Below are 18,493 nucleotides of genomic sequence, written 5' to 3'. Positions count from 1 at the left end.
AGTAGCGCATTGGAATGGAAAAACCCGCTCTGTGTGGACAGCCTCTAAGATTGTTAGTTTTTGTTTTTCAGTGTTTTCAGGTTTGTTTAGTTTTTCAGTGTTATTTTTTAAACATCTTTTAGATGTTTTTAAAGGGATACTCCACTTTTTTTGGAAATAGGTTCATTTTACAACTCCCCCAGAGTTAAACAGTTGAGTTTTACCGATTTCGAATCCATTCAGCCGAACTCCGGGTCTGGCGGTACCACTTTTAGCATAGCTTAGCATAGATCATTGAATCGGAAAGGACCATTCGCATCTCTCTCAAAAAAATGACCAAAGAGTTTTGATATTTTTCCTATTTAAAACTTGACTCTTCTGTAGTTACATCATGTACTAAGACCGACAGAAAATGAAATGTTGCGATTTTCTAGGCTGATATGGCTGATATCGCTGCGTCATATCATTACGCCTGCTGGACTCATGGTACGGCAGCAAAGTTTCTTGATTATTACGCAGGAATGAGAGTATAGTTCCTAGCCATATCAGCCTAGAAAATCGCAACTTTACATTTTCTGTCGGTCTTAGGACACGATGTAACTAACTACAGAAGAGTCAAGTTTTAAATAGGAAAAATATCATTATCAAAGGTCATTTTTTTGAGAGAGATGCTAATGGTCCTGTTCGATTCAATGATCTATGCTAAGCTATGCTAAAAGTGGTACCGCCAGACCCGGAGATCGGCTGAATGGATTCGAAGACGGTAAAACTCAACTGTTTAACTCTGGGGCAGTTGTAAAATGAGCCTATTTCCAAAAAAAGTGGAGTATCCCTTTAAGGTCTGTATTTAAGATGATTTAAACATCATTCTGTAAGAAATATATGTTTTTAGAATAAAATCTAAATCTCTCAGTTAAAAACTAAATAAATAAAATAAATAGAAAACAGTTATTTCACACTTGTAATAATGTTTTTGTTTTTACTGTATTTTTGATCGAATAAATGCAGCCTTTGGTAAGCATAAGAGACTTCTTTTGAAAACATCAAAATCTTACCGACCGCAAACTTTTGAACGGTAGTGTATGTTTAATAGATCATGCGTTCTTGCAGATGCTGACCTGTGCAATGGCATCTTCGCTCTCATCCAAGTTCCTCCTCATCTGACGTAGCTCGTGCTCCTTTTCCTGCAGACGTTCCTCCAGGTCCCTCACCACGTCCTCCATAGAGTGTGACAGCTCGTAGGGGGGCGGGGCCTCGCTTCCGTAGCACTGCAGGCGGTTCAGCGTAGCCATACTGTGACAGGACACGTCTGTGACTGTGGAAGCGGCTCCTTTGGAGCCCAGCGAACTGCGATCCAGTGAGCCGATGTGGTTGATGTGACCCATAGAGGCGCTGATTTGTCCCAAGTGAGGGCGGAACGGCGGCCGATAGGGCGGCAGGCTGTTCATGGAGTTGTGTCCCGAGTCCGACGTGTTCTCCTCTTCCTGGCTGAGGCCCCGGGCTGCTGCTGCTAGCACTCCTTTTCTGGTGCTCGTGCCTGGCCGTGAAGGGGAGGAGGACGAGGACGAGGTGGACAGCGATTTGGGCGCTGCTTTGGCATAGGACAGATGCATGCCGTTGGTTAAGCCGCTCTCTAGCTCCTCCGACTTGGAAGGGTAGAGGTTCTGCATGGAACTGAAGTTTTTGGGGGTGACCGGTTTAAAGGCGGAAGGCCTGAAACGTGGCTGTGAAATGACAGGGATAAGTCAATTGCAGCATGAGCATCAGGAGAATAAGCTCTACACTTAAATCCTGGAGCCATGCCAAACAACATAAAGTAATTTAATGTAGACCACTTTTACTTCCATATTTCTTCTGTCTCGCTGAGTTTCCTGCTCAATAACATCACCTGAGGGGGACCATATTTGATTACAAAGATAAATTTAGCCAGTCAGTTAGCCTACACGCTGCTGGCCCGAACAGTTTATATGATTTATTTCCATTTGCGACTGGGGGGAGTAGCCCACCTATCAATAAATTACACTTGCCTCAGGAAGAAATATGGAGCCGGACTTGAAACACTGTCACAATTTCTGCATTTCACCTACAAACTACAACGAGTAACGTATTCATCTTGTTTTCATCCAGTCATTGTGAAGTGTGTTTTTAATACCTGCTCCTTCCGAGATTTGCTGAATACTTACTGGGTAAAAAAAAAAAGTCTATAACTTTGATGAATTCACCCTTACTTTTCTGCAAAAGTTTTTTTTTATTTCTTAATGAAATAATATTTTTGCTGCATTCAGGTCTTTTTCGAAATAAATCTGCAGTCAGATCTTTAGTCTCAACACAGTCTCAAAATTTTTAAAAATCAGTCTTTTATTTTTAGATTGGTGCTTAGTTGTTGATGGTAGCAAATATTATATTAATTATATATTTTTTACTAGCTGGTTTTACACAAAATTAGAATACATTCATGATCATGTTCAGTTGTGTACTATAAGTTGTAACTGGAAAAAAATCTGTTAGTACAGTTAGTAAACAGTAAAAAAATAATTTGTCACTAGTCTTAAATATAACAAATATATTTATTTAATTTTTTATTTTTCAGATTATATTACTGGTCATGCATAATTTTCTCACCACTAGCATAATTAAACACTGTAGCAAAACTAGTAACTGTTTTCAGCCAGGTTTGCCAAATGCTGTAATTCTGACATGAAATGAGCAAAGCATAACTTTTTCACAGTCGTTTACCTTATCAAACTTGCCACCTATGGGAAGTGAGTTCTTTCCCAAATCAAGCTCTTTTCCATCTCGGTGGTAGACCTTAGTGTAGATGTCGTTCTCCTCGCTCCTGTGCTCTCTCTTGATGGAGGATGTGCCAGAGATGATGTTTTTGCTGCCCTTCGCTTCCTTCTTGGTTATGTTCAGATAGTTAAGCAGCTCTCTCTGGTTGAAACCCTTCTTGAGCAGGCCGTGGTTATGACGTCCTGGTACTTGTGGAACTGCTCTATTGCTCTTGGTTGGTGACACGTCTGATTTCTCGATTAGGCTGCCTACACTTCCCATGACGCAGCGGCCTGATGCCAAAGAGGATGTCGGATAAACGGCACAGATGCTTTTGCTGGGGTCCTGGTTCAAGGACAGGGCCTGGACTGTTGCCATTGGTTACTGGTTCAAATGGCTCCACTGGGATCTCTAAATTGAAGGAAGAGAAAGGAAAAACAATGAAGAACCCTTCAGAGGATCAAATATGAAACCTGAATCCTTCTGCAGAATATTCTTGTTTTGGTTGCATCCATCTTCTTGTTGGACATCATGAATTAAGATATTCCTTTAACCATCCAACTTATTTTCAACAGTATACACACACATATATATATATAGATATATATTTTTGTGTGTGTGTATCTGTGTGTGTGTGTGTTCTACATTAACCTACATTGAGAAGACCAAATGTCCACACAAAGATAGTAAAATGTGAACATTTTGACATTGTGGGGGCATTTGGTCAGGTGTGCGTGAAACAAAATTTTTTATACAAATACCTGCGATAGGGGTTCAAAGGTCTGAGACCATTAGTCTATACTGTTGCAGGTTGTTTGTAGGCTCTAAATATAAGCTCATAAAACAATGTATAAACAATAATGTCAAAATGTCAGCCACCATAAGCACTTGATTATTTATGTAGTCTAACAAGAAAATGGGTCGAAAGCATCTGCTTTCCTCTTTGAAATGAGAACTACTGTACACACAGAAGTTCACAAGTCTGTTATATAACTGAGATGATACAAGCTGGGAATCATCCCATGAGCCAAATACACTGAAAATGAGGGCAGATGCATTTGCACCGCAAAAAAAACTACTTTTAATTTACACTGCCACACTGTTGCATTAATCAATGTCCTCTGGTAATCACTAATCTTTCCCTACTAAGAAAAACTCACTCAAAGTGAGGTTGATCCACTTATTCGCTCAGTGCTGCCCTGCTTCCAAACGGTTTCAATATATCTGTTTAGCAGTGCCACCCTCTTGCTTTCTCTTTGTTTCTCTCGAACCCTCCCTCTCAATCAATTTTCTCTTTCCAGAGAACCTCATTAAGAGGCTGTATTGATTTCACTTCAACAACCTTCTCTCTCATTTCTGTAAAAGTAGGCTATTGGCCTCAAACAGCTGTAAAGATAAAATACAATGACCTTGAGTGTTTCTGCGTTTGTATACACTCCTCTACAGGCACATCCAGTGTGAATATACTCTCACTTTCTCATATGCATGTAGGACTCATTTCTGTAACTAATAATAAGACTGAAAAAACCTGAGTCTGAAAAAGTCATAAATGATATAATGACCTTGTTTGAACAACACTTAGGCATATGATTCTGACTTGCAGTCAAGCTGATACAGAGAAATGGATCTGCTTGAAGGCCTAAAATATTCCAGCACTTTGCCAGACCGCTACTCAGCACCTCTGGGTCAGGTTGAGAGCGTCTCTGAGAGTTTCCTTTTTGTCTAGTGCATCTCACTCAAAGCAAACATTGACACCATTCCCCCTATGGCTATTAAAACCCTTTCGCACAGTACGATCACACTGGTGGGATCAGTCTAGGCTGGTCCCTGGGTATGATCCATAGACTGTAAACAATAGGTAGGATCACAGGACACCGTTGTGATTATAGAGAGCCTAAGTCCCTCCCCTTCCGGTCGACCACCATGGGACCTTATTTCGGAAAAATATTGTATGGTAGTCAATGGCGAGAGACAACAAATATTTTGATCTCGTTTGAATTGTGCCCTGATTTACACATATGATGTTTGTCAATTTAAAAGATACATTTTAAAGTCAAGAAAGTCGCAGCTTGATGTAAAACTGCTGAGGTATAAGACTGTGAAAATACGTAATTACAAAGACTACAAACCCAGAAGGCGCACATGCGACGTCATACCTTTTCTCTCAATGAATGAAGCTAACTTTACTGAAGCTAACGTCTGTCATTTTATTCTATAGTCTTACATTATAATCGTAACGTTACGCCGTCATGCCTGAGTGTTTTGAGCCAGAATCATAGACTGTAAAAAAAGATGGACGACGCCCCTTCGCTCTCTTCCATTGATGAGAACTGAAGCCGCCAGAGTCCCGATATGGCGCTGACATATTGGAACTTGAGTCTGCGCAGTAGCGATTTCGGGACCAGACCTGCGCAGTAGTGAGCAGGAAGTAAAGCCGCGAAATCAACACTCCGCCCTCACTCTCGCAGGGAAAGTGCATTCTGCACACTTTTTTAAAAATTGATTGCAGTACGACAAGAGGCTTATTAAAATAAAGTAAATACAATCACCTCAGTCCTCCGAAGATCCCGAAAAAAATGTCCGTTGGTGCTTCAGTGACTACTTCACTCGGAGAACCTGTCAATCACAGCTGTCAATCATGACGATACACCACCGCATCACGTAACTAACTAAAAACCAACTTATTTTTGAAACAGACACTTGAACTTACATCAGCGTGATAAAAACGACAGCAAATGAAAGAAACCACCTTTGGAAAAAGATATTTGAAGTGTAATTTTAATTGTTTAGTTGGTCTCGCGTCCCGTTGAATAACACGGGGAGGCGGGGCTTATAACCTATACTAGGACCAGTCACCGGGGGGCGATCGAGACGTTTTGGCTTCACTTTTCAAAGCTTGTGCGGCACGCTTGGCCAGAATACACACATACGAGCAACGGATCTTGTGACGTACATAGTGCGAGACGAGAGATGTAGTTCATTGAGCGATTTTCACATAAAACTAAACGTTACTCTTCTGTTTTATGACAAACTGCGACTTTCTTGACTTTCATAATTACCTTTTAAATTGACAAACATCATATCTGTAGTTCAGGGCACAGTTCAGACGGAATAAAAAGATAAGTTATCTCTCGCCATTGACTTCCATACATATTTTTTCCGAAGTAAGGTCCCATGAGCCGGAAGCGGAGGGGCGGGACTTAGGCTCTCTATAACGGTCAGTGCATCACGTGATCAACTGCTAAATTCAAATGTGCTTTTTCGCGCGTTGGCTCACTTGGCTGGCGCTGAGCCAGAGACAGGCGCGCTCAGTGCTGTCATATATCACAACTTTTCAGTGTTTTCAAACACATAATGTTTATTTTAAGTTTCAGACATATACATTCACATAAGTACTAAAAGAACAATACATTTAGAGTTTGTAAAATACACACCGATGTCTATAGAAGAGGCAATAATAATCATTTCCATAATAATTAGACACGTTTTATTCATATCAGATACACATTGTGTAAGTTAAGTAACTTTAAAGTTTACTCTGTTCTTCTCCCTGTTCACCGTCCACTTACTTTCATGTATTTCGGGAGAAGTGGGTGAATTCACGTGTTGTAAATCCAACAGATCCGACTCAAACTAACATGCGCATTCAGCTCAACTAACGCGATCGTTATAAAGGTGTTTAAACAACAACAAAACACATCCACTTGCATATAATTGACAATCGGAATTTCAGATATTTCATGCCATAGCTAACAAATTTAGGAATATTTTGAATAAAAAAAGGAAAAATGACATAAAAGCAGATAATCATTCATTCAGCACTGTTACTCGGCTGTTACTGCGGTGTGTCACGTGACAAGCAATGACGCGTCACCATGGAAACCATAAAGTGACACGTTCTGAATAACGGTCGCCTTGAAAAATTCACGCGGCTGGGGGGTTAGACAGAATAAAACTTACGTGTGAAAGGGTAAGGAGTCATGCTATAATTTTTTTTATCTGATTTTTGTTTCCTGAAGACCAATTATAGTGATAGTAAAGTTTTTTATTATTATTATTATTATTTGTTAAACACTCTAATGAACTTTTCAACCCTCTTTCTGACCCTTGTTGTTGTTGTTGTTGTTGTTGTTTTCTGCTGTGCTTAAGACTTCTACATAAGCCCATCCTTCTCGATTCTCTGTCCTAGTTACAGGATGGGTTTATAAAAACTGAGCTGTTTTATTCCAAAAGATCAAAGAATTAATCATTCTTATGATTTGCTCACTTTATAAAATAATTAATACCCTCCTGCTGGAGCATAACAATATCTGTGATTAGTAGCCAGTGTAAACTGTTTTTTGAAGCCCACACGCTGCATCTGAATATGTCTATTTCATATGGTAGGCGAAAAACAGTATGTGAGCCGAGTAGTATGTCCGAATTCATAGTATTCACAGTAGTCGAAAAGTACCTGGATGACCTACTACTGCCGGCGAGAGTCTAAAGTGCACATTCAATGGTCACTTTACTATCCCATAAGGCAACGGGAGAGATACATATGTATTGCATACATAGAAAGCAAAGTAAGTTTCAAACTAAATAGTACCGATACAGTATCTTATATCAAGTTATATTCTCTGAAAACAAGTCTTGTTTTTTTATGTTTTCATGAAAAATTTGACAAAAACACCACTTAATTTTGGTGAACTTAACTTAATATTGTTTATACTTAATATTTGCCAATGAAGAAAGACAAATACTTATCGGAAGATATATTCTCTGATAACAAGTGTTGTTGGTTTCCCTGAAAAATTTGACAAAATACAGCTTCGTTTTAAAAGGAGCAATAACAGCTTCACCAGATGCCATTACATTACGCTTACAGTTAAGCACAGCATTCCCTCCAGGATCTTCCTTATATCAACAAAATGATAATTTAGGCCTACCAAATTCAGCCTAATGCTGCTCGAGTGATTATGCAAATAGTAGTAGAAGAGGCAAAAAAGTATGGCACTTAAGTTTTGGCTTTTACCCATAGAGAGATCAAAAAGCACCTCATGATTTTATGCATGAGATGTGGCTGGACTCTCCTCTGTTTTATGCCATCCCAGCACTCAGCTAACTACAACACTTACTGCAAAAGACCTGCGTCTGCGCAAGCGCCGATTATAAATATGCCATGACTTGGAGTGCCACTTTAGTTTATGATTGACAGGTTGGATAAAAGTATTCTAATGGGGAAACTTAGGTGACTACACTCTGAATGTGAAAGGAAGTGGGCATGTCGGGACTCGGGAAATACATTTTGAGTCGAGTTCATTTCAGGGTTGATATATATAGAACATGGCGCTTTGCGTCACAACATGAGTAAACACTGACTGATATCTTTATATCCCTGTGTAGTGAAGAACACAATTATGTTCAGATAGCCATACTTCCTTTTAAAACGCAGTCAGGCAAATCAAAGTGATGTTGACACAGAACCAGGAAACTGATGTCCAGCTTGATTAATATATTTCAAAGCTTACAGTTCTGTATAGTGCACTTAAAGTTTATGCTGATAATTAATTAATTTTGTGAAAAATTCTAATATATACACAATGTTTTTGCAATACATTGTAGCGTCTATTGAATGATTTACTTAGCCTACAGTAACGGCTTTGAATTAGGGTGAATTCGGGTAATTTTTTTTTGCAATTTTGACTTCTGTAATGTATTTCGATATCTATCTAACACATAAGATCAACACATTAGGCTTTTCTGAAATCCCTAAAATGTTTTCTAACCACACCAGAAGAAAGAATGTAGATATTAGAGGAGACATGCCACACTTATTAGCGTTTTTGTGCCAAAAACTAAAATTCTGCCTAAATTTGATAATCTAGGACAGGTCACTTTGTAATCTGGGACATGTGTATTAGGCCTAAAAAAAGCCTATATTCACCATACTTTATGCATGCCTTAAACACAATATCACCCATTTTTAAAAAGCATTATGAAAAAATGACAAGTTAATTAATATACACTCATAGGCTAGTCATATTTTTTCATAAAGAGTGTTCCAATATCAGGAAAAATAATTTCCATCTCTATCCAGGATTACGTCTACTGTTAATCCCTTTAAATTCATTTTAAACATTTAACATAAAAAAAATCAACTTAAATTTAAACAACAGCAAGCAACAATTTGATTAACGGAGTATTCATTTGGTTATTCATTTAAGTTCTCCATTCTATTTAAATTGGGGTTACCCAGGGAACAAACACTCTTTGCAGGTGAGAGACTCAACAAAGTAACCTAATAAGTAACCCGCCAAATTGGCTTGTGATTTGACAGCGTTGATTTTTACCCACATTTGGCGGGTGTTAATTTCAAACCCTGATTAGCTTTATATTAGAGTTCATTTTAAAGTGGTCCACCCCTTAGTTTTAATGAGATCTAGCCTATGCCCTTGCATATTTCCCCCATTTGAAGAATGTCCCAGATTACCCAAAGCATGCCGACCCACATTCTCAATCATATCTGATAGAGTGGGACAACAACAAAAATGCTTGAAATAAAAAAAACTAAAACACATTTTCAACACTTTAAGAACAAGAAGTTAGAACAGGAAATAAACAGGAGTTTAAGTGTCCCACATTACCCGAATTCACCCTATTTTCATTTTGGAGTTCAACGAGTCGGTGTTTCACGAAACCATCGACAGCTCTCGACCTGTGGTTAGAAGCATAGTTTCTTGTTTGCATGACATGTGGAGTCAATAAATCCTTATCGTCAAATAAGCAAGCTGACATTCAGTAGCCTACAATCTATGTATTTTATTTAGAATACATACAGTAGGCCTATATAGTTTGTCAAGAGATTTAAAGTGTAGTTTTTGAATAGTGCGAATGTGCTCTAAAAAAGCACAATAAATAAAGCAAAATAAATGAGAAAAATGAGAAATAGTCCTCAGATGTCTGTAATTTATAGCAAAACATCTAGCATTAATTCGATCTCAAACAGCTACATTAAAAGAAGTTATTATTACTCCACATGCGTGACATCAACCAACGTGGTTGAACGACCAATTTGCGACAATATGGTTTTGGGAAACAGTCGTGACTAGCTAGTTGATTTCTTCAACGAGTTACGTCGTTGTTCGCGAAACGCACCCCTGGATGATGACATCAGAACTGCTTTATAGCTTAATTGAACTTGTTTCGTAATTGGTGATCTTATTTTTTATACAGTTATCGAACTGAACCGAATCAACACTGACTTCTGCTGAATAACAACACTTGTCTTTTTTAAGCAACGCTTTACAGATTTGAATTCTGTTTGCATCATTGATCATTATATTCCCGTTTATCACTGTAAAGCTGCTTTGAAACAATCTGTATTCTATAAAGCGCTATTTAAATAAAGGTGACAACCTTTTTGAACTATTATTAATAAATGATTTAATGTGATTAGTTCATTATTATAATAGGCTATGTAATTAATTCAATTGCATTTTTAATTGATTGACAGCCGTCTGTGGTCTGTTTTAAAAAAGCCTGAGTTTTTATGAAGGGTTAGCTAGGGTTCGAAACCCTTTTGAAAGTGTCCACAAATCTTGAAGGACAGGAAAAATGTTGCATCCAGTCTTTTTCTATAATTGCTTCAGACATTGAACAGCCGGAGTGGGTTGAGAGACCGAAGTTGATTTACAGCCTAGTCGGGCCCTTCAGAGCCAGTGGCCCTACACACACACACACACACACACACACACACACACATTCCCCCCAATGGAAAAGCTTTAATTAGAGGCCTGTCTACCTCACAGCGAGTGATCAGTTCATTTGTTTAAAGAGCACCATGCTGTTTTAAATGTTACATACATACAAAAAAATCATGAGACAAAATCTGGTGTTCTCTGCGAGGACTCAATTTTTCCGGGATGCTTTTTATAAAAGTACAAATTTGGAAAAGATGAGAGGATGTAAAATCTTCTTAATGTAATATTTCAAGTAAATTACAACTCTCTCTAATGTAACTGTTTCTGAACCAATATACTTTCTTTTCTTCTATTATTTGGTCCAACTATTTGGCATAACACATACATGTTGGCTAAATAGCTTCAGTACAGAAGTGCACAAGTGAGGAAGATAAAGCTAGCAGGTCTCAAAGATCCTTCAAATTCCAATCATACTTCTAAAAATCAAGTTAAGACTTGCAGTCTCTCTCATGAAGACTGTTCCCTGTCTAGCTGGACGAATCTCTAAATATATCAGAAGTTTACTTCCTTCTTTGGCTCTAAACATTAATACAGCCTTATTCTTGCTTTGTTGCACATTTTTGTGCACAGACCATCACAACCTTATTCCAGCACAGGCAAGCAGGCTATGTTCAGACTAGCATATACTACTCTTAATAGTTCTGCAATATGCAGCATGAAGTTTCTGCATTCATTATAGGAGCCTACGTTTGGCAAAAAAAGAAAATTGCTGTAGTGTGTGTAATGTATCCCACAATGCAGTTTTCTCAAAAATATTTAAGAAGGGTAATATTAATATTAAGGTAGCCTAATATTATTTTTAACATTAATAATAATATATTTTTTTAAAAAATAATACAAAAATGTACAATTTAAATGACTGGTATCCCATAAACTGTTGAATTTGAAGGGGCTGGTCTGCTGGCAGTCACAGGAAATGACACATTTTATTCAACTAGGCATTAAAAAAACACACAAAAACCATAGGACTATTTATTCACTCACAGCTTTCTGGTCAATGATCTATGTTAAATCATAGGAGCCATTTTGTGATTAGTATCATTTACCCAGAGACCATGGACAAACCTAGACATGAACCCTTCTGCATATCATTGCATTAATGAACATGACAAGTGTGTCTTGAGGGCACAAACATTACACAAACTCACTGTCTAGTAACCTCATTGCTCATTGCAGTGCTTTACAGGCAGAAACAAAAAAAATGGGTACAATTAATTAGTACATTTCTATACTGAATTGAATTTGAAGTTTATTTCAGGGATACCTTAAAAAAAATAAGTAGTATATTTCAAGTTCATTTTTGTTAAGTATACTTAAGTAAAATTCAAGTATATTTAAGTATACTTATGTAGTAGGCTACTAATATACTAGAAGTATACTTGTAAGTGTACTATTTCAATACTATTGGGACTGAATTGGTCCACTTTTTAGTGTATAAAAGTATACTTTTAAGTGTCCTTTAAGTGTAACAGTAGTAAATTTTGAGCACACTAATTTAAAAATACGTTTTTTCGTTTGTACTGCATCTATACTACAAGTGAACTTATAGTTTAGTCAAATACTTGTAGCACATTTTTTAGTTTATGAAAGTACACTTACTCTCAGTAAACTACTTGTTTAGTAGTTTTATACTGTATACTTGTATGCTGTCTTCAAGCGAACTTAACATCATACTTAGTTATGATGCTACTTAGTTATGATTCTACTATGTTCCTATATTTAGATATTAAATTGTACACTTGAAATATAACTTTAAATGTACTTTAACTCTTTCCCCTCCAGCGTTTAAAAAAAAAAAAGGTGTCAGCCAGCACCAGCATTTTTGACTATTTGCACAGAAGTAGGGATGCAGAATATATCAGTACCTACTGACTATGGGCTAATATTAGAGAATTTTTTATTTATTGATATTGTTCACTTTGGCTTACTGAATATTTGTTGGTCAGTATTGAATATTTAATTGTGCTTGCTTGTTTTTCATATTTGTTTCTATTTAGATGATAGTTGATATCATCTAATGCTCACTTAAAGTTAATCTTTTAGAACTCTAACAATTTAATAACACTGCTAAATATAATCATTAGCAAATCCCAAAGTGAATATGCCTTTTCATACCGTACATTATAATGCTATGATGCATAAATTCACTTGTAGCATTTAAAATGATTTCGTTTTTTAGTGTTTTTAATTCTTTTTTTAAATTGAATTAGACAAAATAGTAAATACATTTTAAGATCAAGCATTTATCAGTCATCTATTCATCAAAGCATGAATATAATTGTCTTATATTGGCCAAAACTTTAATATCAGTGTCCCTAGTATATTTATAATCAAAATTTCTCTTGCCTTGTTCGCCATCTTGGATTGTTTTGTTTGTTTTGTTTTCCCCCGGCAAAGAATGATAATGCTTAATTATTCTCCCTACTTTTTGGAACAGCTTTTGCATCAAAAGTCTCTTGAATTCTGCTTCCATAGACAGCTCACTTAATTATGGGCACATAACAACAGTCTCTTTTATTGTTTACTAATGTAAGTAATAGGTCTGTTGAGGTAAAACTGCTGGAAATGTAAGACCCAAGGTGACACTGGGCCCCCTTTCATTATTCACCAATTTAGCACCACAGTCATTTGGTTGAATATGACTCTGTGAAATATGACATGAGTCAAATGGTGGCGACTTCATTCACCGAAAAGGCCCTAATGTAACACTAGCCCTCTTTATAGGGATTGCATCAAGTTCTTTAGAGGTCTTATTTTGGCATAGGAGCACCATTCATTTTTCACTGGCACGCACACTGGAGACATTCTCTTCAGAGAGTACAAGGCCATTTAGTCATTAGGAAAGCGCCATAAACTTTCCCCTTCAGGGTAAGAGGTCAGACAGAGAGGGCAAAGAGGAAAGTGGATGTCTTATCACAAAATAATGACCTTAGGGCCCCACAGAGACCTTCAGCACACTGCAAGTCCTCTCTCCTGTGATATGGTGCTAATATTTTGAGTTAATGAGCTGAATACATCAGCCAGGGGTGCGATTCCCAAAAGCATCGCTAGCCAACTGTGGTTGCAAGTGCCGTCGTTATCAGCATTCAACGAGTCTATGTTTCCCGAAACCATAGTTCCAACGAACATTCGCAAACAGCAGCGCAAAGTTGTGTGGTTGGAAGTGGAACGACAGCTCTCGACCTGTGGTTTGAAGCATAGTTTCTTGTTTACATGACATGTAAACTTAATAAACCTGTATCTTGAGCAAAATCTTGAGCAAAATAAGCAAGCTGACATTCAGTACAATCTATATTTTTTGTTTAGAATATATACAAATAGGACTTCCGGTTTGGCGATGTAAGAGAGGGCAGCAGAGGCGAGGACCTCCTAACCACACTCCTTTAAAACATATTTATGCGTCTTCTTTTTCTAATCTAATTGCTTTGCAACATAACATATAAGTATTACACCTAGCCCAGAAAGCGAAATGAGCAACTCTAAACAGAAGCAAAGTACCGCACCAGCAACACGGTCAGGTGCAACCCTAGCGAGTAAACTAGCAGTAATGGCGGCTAACGACACAACTACTAGCAACAAGGATATACCTGTAAAAGACAATACGGATAACTTGACAATGAGTCAACTAGTCTCCGAACTGTCAAAACAGCGGGCCAGTTTAAAAGAGGACATGGCAAGTTTAATTCAAGATTCAATCAAGCCGTTACAGGCCTCCCTCGAGACGCTACGCGAGACAGTCGGCTCGTTTCAGCACCGACTTACGTCTACTGAAGTACTGGCCGGTGAAAACTTTGAAAGGCTAGCCGCCGCGGAAGCGACGATTAAATCCTTGAAGACACAGAATTCATCTCTTCTCGACCAAATTGACGATCTTGAGAATAGATCCAGAAGGGCTAACCTGCGTATTATCAACCTTCCGGAAGGCGCTGAGGACGGAAAAGACCCCATCGGATTTATATCTGGGCTGCTTAAAGATACCATGGAGAGCGTGTTTGACAAACCTCCTGAACTTGAGCGAGCGCATCGCGCGCTTCGCCCCAAACCTGGAGCAGGGCAATCTCCAAGACCATTCATTGTCTGCTTCCACCGATTTCAGGAAAAGGAAAAAGCACTTCACTGGGCCAGAAGACATGATACTAAATTCAACGGAGTGTCACTGCGGCTATACCCGGATACGAGTGCAGCTTTAGCGAAAAAACGCGCCGGATTCAAAGAAGTCAAACAATCCCTCTATCAAAAAGGCATAAAGTTTCAACTTCTGCACCCTGCACGTCTCCGTGTGAAATTCGGAGAGGAAACTCACACTTTTGATTCACCTGAGGCGGCCGAGGCTTTTTACAAACAACGTGTCCTTGTACAAGACTAAAGACAACTCTGGCCATAACTTAATATGTTGTCTATGAGCTTAAATGGCACAGACAATATACTTCAAGTAATAAGGTGACTTTCTCTACCTATTCTTCTATCGCAAATTTATCTAAAACTTCAAGAAAAGACGGCATGTTTGTTTTTGTTTATTTTCTCAAAGCTCATTCAGTACATTGCGTAAAATTGACGCTATGCTGTTCAACGTCAATATTGTGGTTTGAAGTCTCTCAAGAAGATCGAGAGGTAAAGACTGGATAATCGGGAGCCATGCAAGTTATAGGTTTCTGCGGCTTGTTTCAGTTGGGGAAGCAAGCATTAGGAAAATGTTGGGAAGTTTGGTTTTAAGTTTCATTTATCTAAAAAGTTTTGGGAAAGTTTTGTTTTATGTTATGTTTTTATACAAACTGAATAGTGAGGAAACATTTATGCTGTTGTTTGCATTTTTGATCAGTGAACTCTTGACTAAATGTATATTTGTTCATGTCTGATATGGCCGATTTAACTAAATCTCATGGGGGGTCGAAAGTAAGATTCGTTAGCTGGAATGTCAAAGGCCTAAATAGCCCAATCAAAAGAGGCAGAATTTTTGCATACTTAAAAAAATTAAAATCTGAAATAATATATTTACAGGAAACCCACTTACGCATTGTTGATCATCTCAGAATTAGGAAATCATGGGTGGGGCAAGTTTTCCACTCTAACTTTAACTCTAAGGCAAGGGGTACTGCCATTTTGATACACAAAAGCATTCAATTTACTGCCTCTGCTTCTATTGCAGATCCTCAAGGAAGATATGTTATAGTCTCTGGGATATTATACAATGTTCCTGTTGTATTAGTTAATGTATATGCGCCTAACTGGGATGATGTGAGTTTTATTAATAAGCTAGTCTCTTTATTGCCAGACCTAAACTCCCATCTTATGATTTTTGGTGGTGACATAAACTGCGTAATGGATCCGTCCCTTGACCGCTCTAATCCCAAATCTTTATCCCGTTCTAAGATGGCCCAAGCCTTATCTACATTTATAGAGCAAGTAGGGGCGGTTGATCCTTGGCGATTTCAATTTCCACACAGCAAAGAATATTCCTATTTTTCACATGTTCATCACTCCTATTCAAGAATTGATTATTTCTTTATTGATAAATCTCTCCTTCCTTCTGTTGGACAAATTGAATATCTACCTATTGTGGAATCAGACCATGCTCCATTGCAATTAGACCTTATTTGCAACTTGAGGTATAACGAACGGCCTTTGTGGAGACTAAACACGGCCTTGTTATCAGATCCTGCGTTTTGTACATTCGTATCAACAGCTATAGACGATTTCCTATTACACAATAGATCCGAATCTATTACAGCATCTACATTGTGGGAGACACTTAAAGTAGTTATTAGGGGAGAAATAATTTCATATACCTCAACTCTCAATAAAAAACGTAAACAAAAACTGGACGATCTAATTGATTCTATAAGAAGGGTAGATTGCCTCAACTCTACGTCTCCGTCACCTGAACTTTATAAAGAGAGGTTAAACCTTCAAGTTCAATACAATCTGTTATCAACAAATAAAACTGAATGGTATTTATCACGTTCTAAAGGTTATATTTATGAATATGGAGAAAAGGCAGGTCGACTTCTAGCCCACCAATTAAAATCTAAAGCTGCCTCTCAACTTATACCTCAAATTTCAAACAGTAATAATGATTTAATAGTTAATCCAATTGAAATTAATAACACTTTTAAGAACTACTTCTCAAATTTGTATACTTCTGAAAGCCCTGAATCTAACTCTGAAATCTTAGAATTTTTAAACAATATAGATATACCCATCCTCAATTCTGTGCAGAAAACTAATTTGGATAAGCCAATACAAATTGAAGAGATTTTAAACTCAATCACATTAATGCAGAGCAAAAAAACTCCTGGCCCTGATGGTTATCCAATAGACTTTTACAAAAAATTTGCAGATAAATTAGCCCCTATTCTTCTTGATATGTTTGAGGACTCGTTGGAAAAGGGTAGCCTTCCACAAACCTTGAATGAAGCAAACATTATACTCTTACTAAAACCTGGAAAAGATCCCCTGAAATGTAACTCGTATAGGCCAATCTCTCTCTTAAACTCAGATGTAAAAATTTTGGCAAAAATCCTTGCTTTACGATTAGATACAGTAATAGAGAATTTGATTTCAAAAGACCAGACAGGATTTGTCAGAGGTCGACACTCTTTTAGTAATATCCGGAGATTGTTAGGGGTAATACACTCGTCTAAACTTTCTCAAAACCCTGTTCCTCAAGTAGTCATCTCGTTAGATGCTGAAAAAGCATTCGACAGGGTGGAGTGGAAATATTTATTCTTTGTGCTGGAAAGATTTGGTTTTGATACATCTCTTCTCTCATTGATTAAGTTATTATATTTTTCCCCTAAAGCATCTGTAATTACAAATAGAGTATGTTCAAAGTATTTTCCCCTATCACGGGGTACAAGACAAGGATGCCCTCTTAGCCCTTTACTTTTTACTTTAGCCATCGAGCCCCTATCTATAGCATTAAGACATTCACAGTATTTCACTGGCATCATCTGTAAGGGCATAGAACATAGAGTATCCTTATATGCCGATGATATGCTGTTGTATCTTTCAGATCCGATCTTAGGTATTCCACAGGTAGTTAAAATTTTGAAACAATTTGGAACTTTCTCAGGCTATAAACTGAACTTTTCGAAAAGTGTTTGCTTCCCCATAAACAGTAAGGGCCTCCAGATTTCGAATACAAATATACCTTTTCAGTTGTCTACATCGGGTTTTAGATATTTAGGTATAAACATCACACAGGGCTTCCCTAACCTTTACAAAGAGAACTTTGTCCCTCTAATTGACAAGTTAAAATTAGACCTCAAAAAATGGAATTTGCTATTTCTCTCTCTTGCAGGTAGAATTAACTGTGTAAAAATGAACATTTTACCAAGATTCTTGTACTTGTTTCAATGCATTCCAATATTTTTAACAAAATCCTTTTTTCAGAATTTAGACAGACTTATTTCATCATTTATCTGGGGTGGAAAAACACCTAGGATTAGGAAGGAGTTTCTCCAGAGACAGAAATCTCAAGGTGGTTTAGCGCTTCCTAATTTCAGGTACTATTATTGGGCTGCAAATATCTCGAAAGTACTTTATTGGCTTCAGAACCCCAAAGATGTCTGGTGTATCTCAGAGGCAAACTCCTGTACCTCATCATCCCTTCCTGCTTTAGCTTTATCTAAATTGCCCCTTTGTATTTCTATGTATACTCAATGCCCAGTCGTCGCAAATACTCTCAAGATTTGGTTTCAATTTAGACAATGTTTTGGTTTTAAAGACTTCCTCATAGCCAGTCCTATATGCAAAAATCACCTATTCCTTCCAGCTCAATTGGACTCGATCTTCAGTCAGTGGCAGCAGACAGGTCTTGTCAAATTTAGTGATCTTTTCATTGAGGATTTTTTCGCCTCTTTTTCCAACCTCTCCTCAAAATATAATCTGCCAAGTTCACACATGTTTAGATATTTTCAGGTTCGTCATCTAATTCAAAATCTTTGTCCCACATATCCATCCATTCCTCCCAGTACAGAATTAGATGCAATTTTAAACATTCC

At 37.6% G+C, this 18,493-nt stretch overlaps 1 protein-coding gene across 1 annotated transcript in view; it reads right to left on the bottom strand.

The window, feature by feature from the left end:
• Positions 1-18,493, bottom strand: part of n4bp3 (NEDD4 binding protein 3) — a 34,227-nt gene that overhangs the window by 3,740 nt on the left and 11,994 nt on the right. The window contains exons 2-3 of the mRNA XM_081383346.1: positions 2,716-3,159; positions 1,098-1,703 (exon numbers count right to left, since the gene is read on the bottom strand). Of these exons, the coding sequence (XP_081239472.1) occupies positions 1,098-1,703; positions 2,716-3,126 (1,017 nt within the window). The 5' untranslated portion in view covers positions 3,127-3,159. The remainder of the gene's footprint in view (positions 1-1,097; positions 1,704-2,715; positions 3,160-18,493) is intronic.

Source organism: Scardinius erythrophthalmus (assembly GCF_964197995.2).
Source record: "Scardinius erythrophthalmus genome assembly, chromosome: 13".
Classification (NCBI taxonomy): Eukaryota; Metazoa; Chordata; class Actinopteri; order Cypriniformes; family Leuciscidae; genus Scardinius; species Scardinius erythrophthalmus.
The sequence above is the reverse complement of the archived record's forward strand: the minus strand, read 5'-3'. Positions and strand labels throughout refer to the sequence as shown.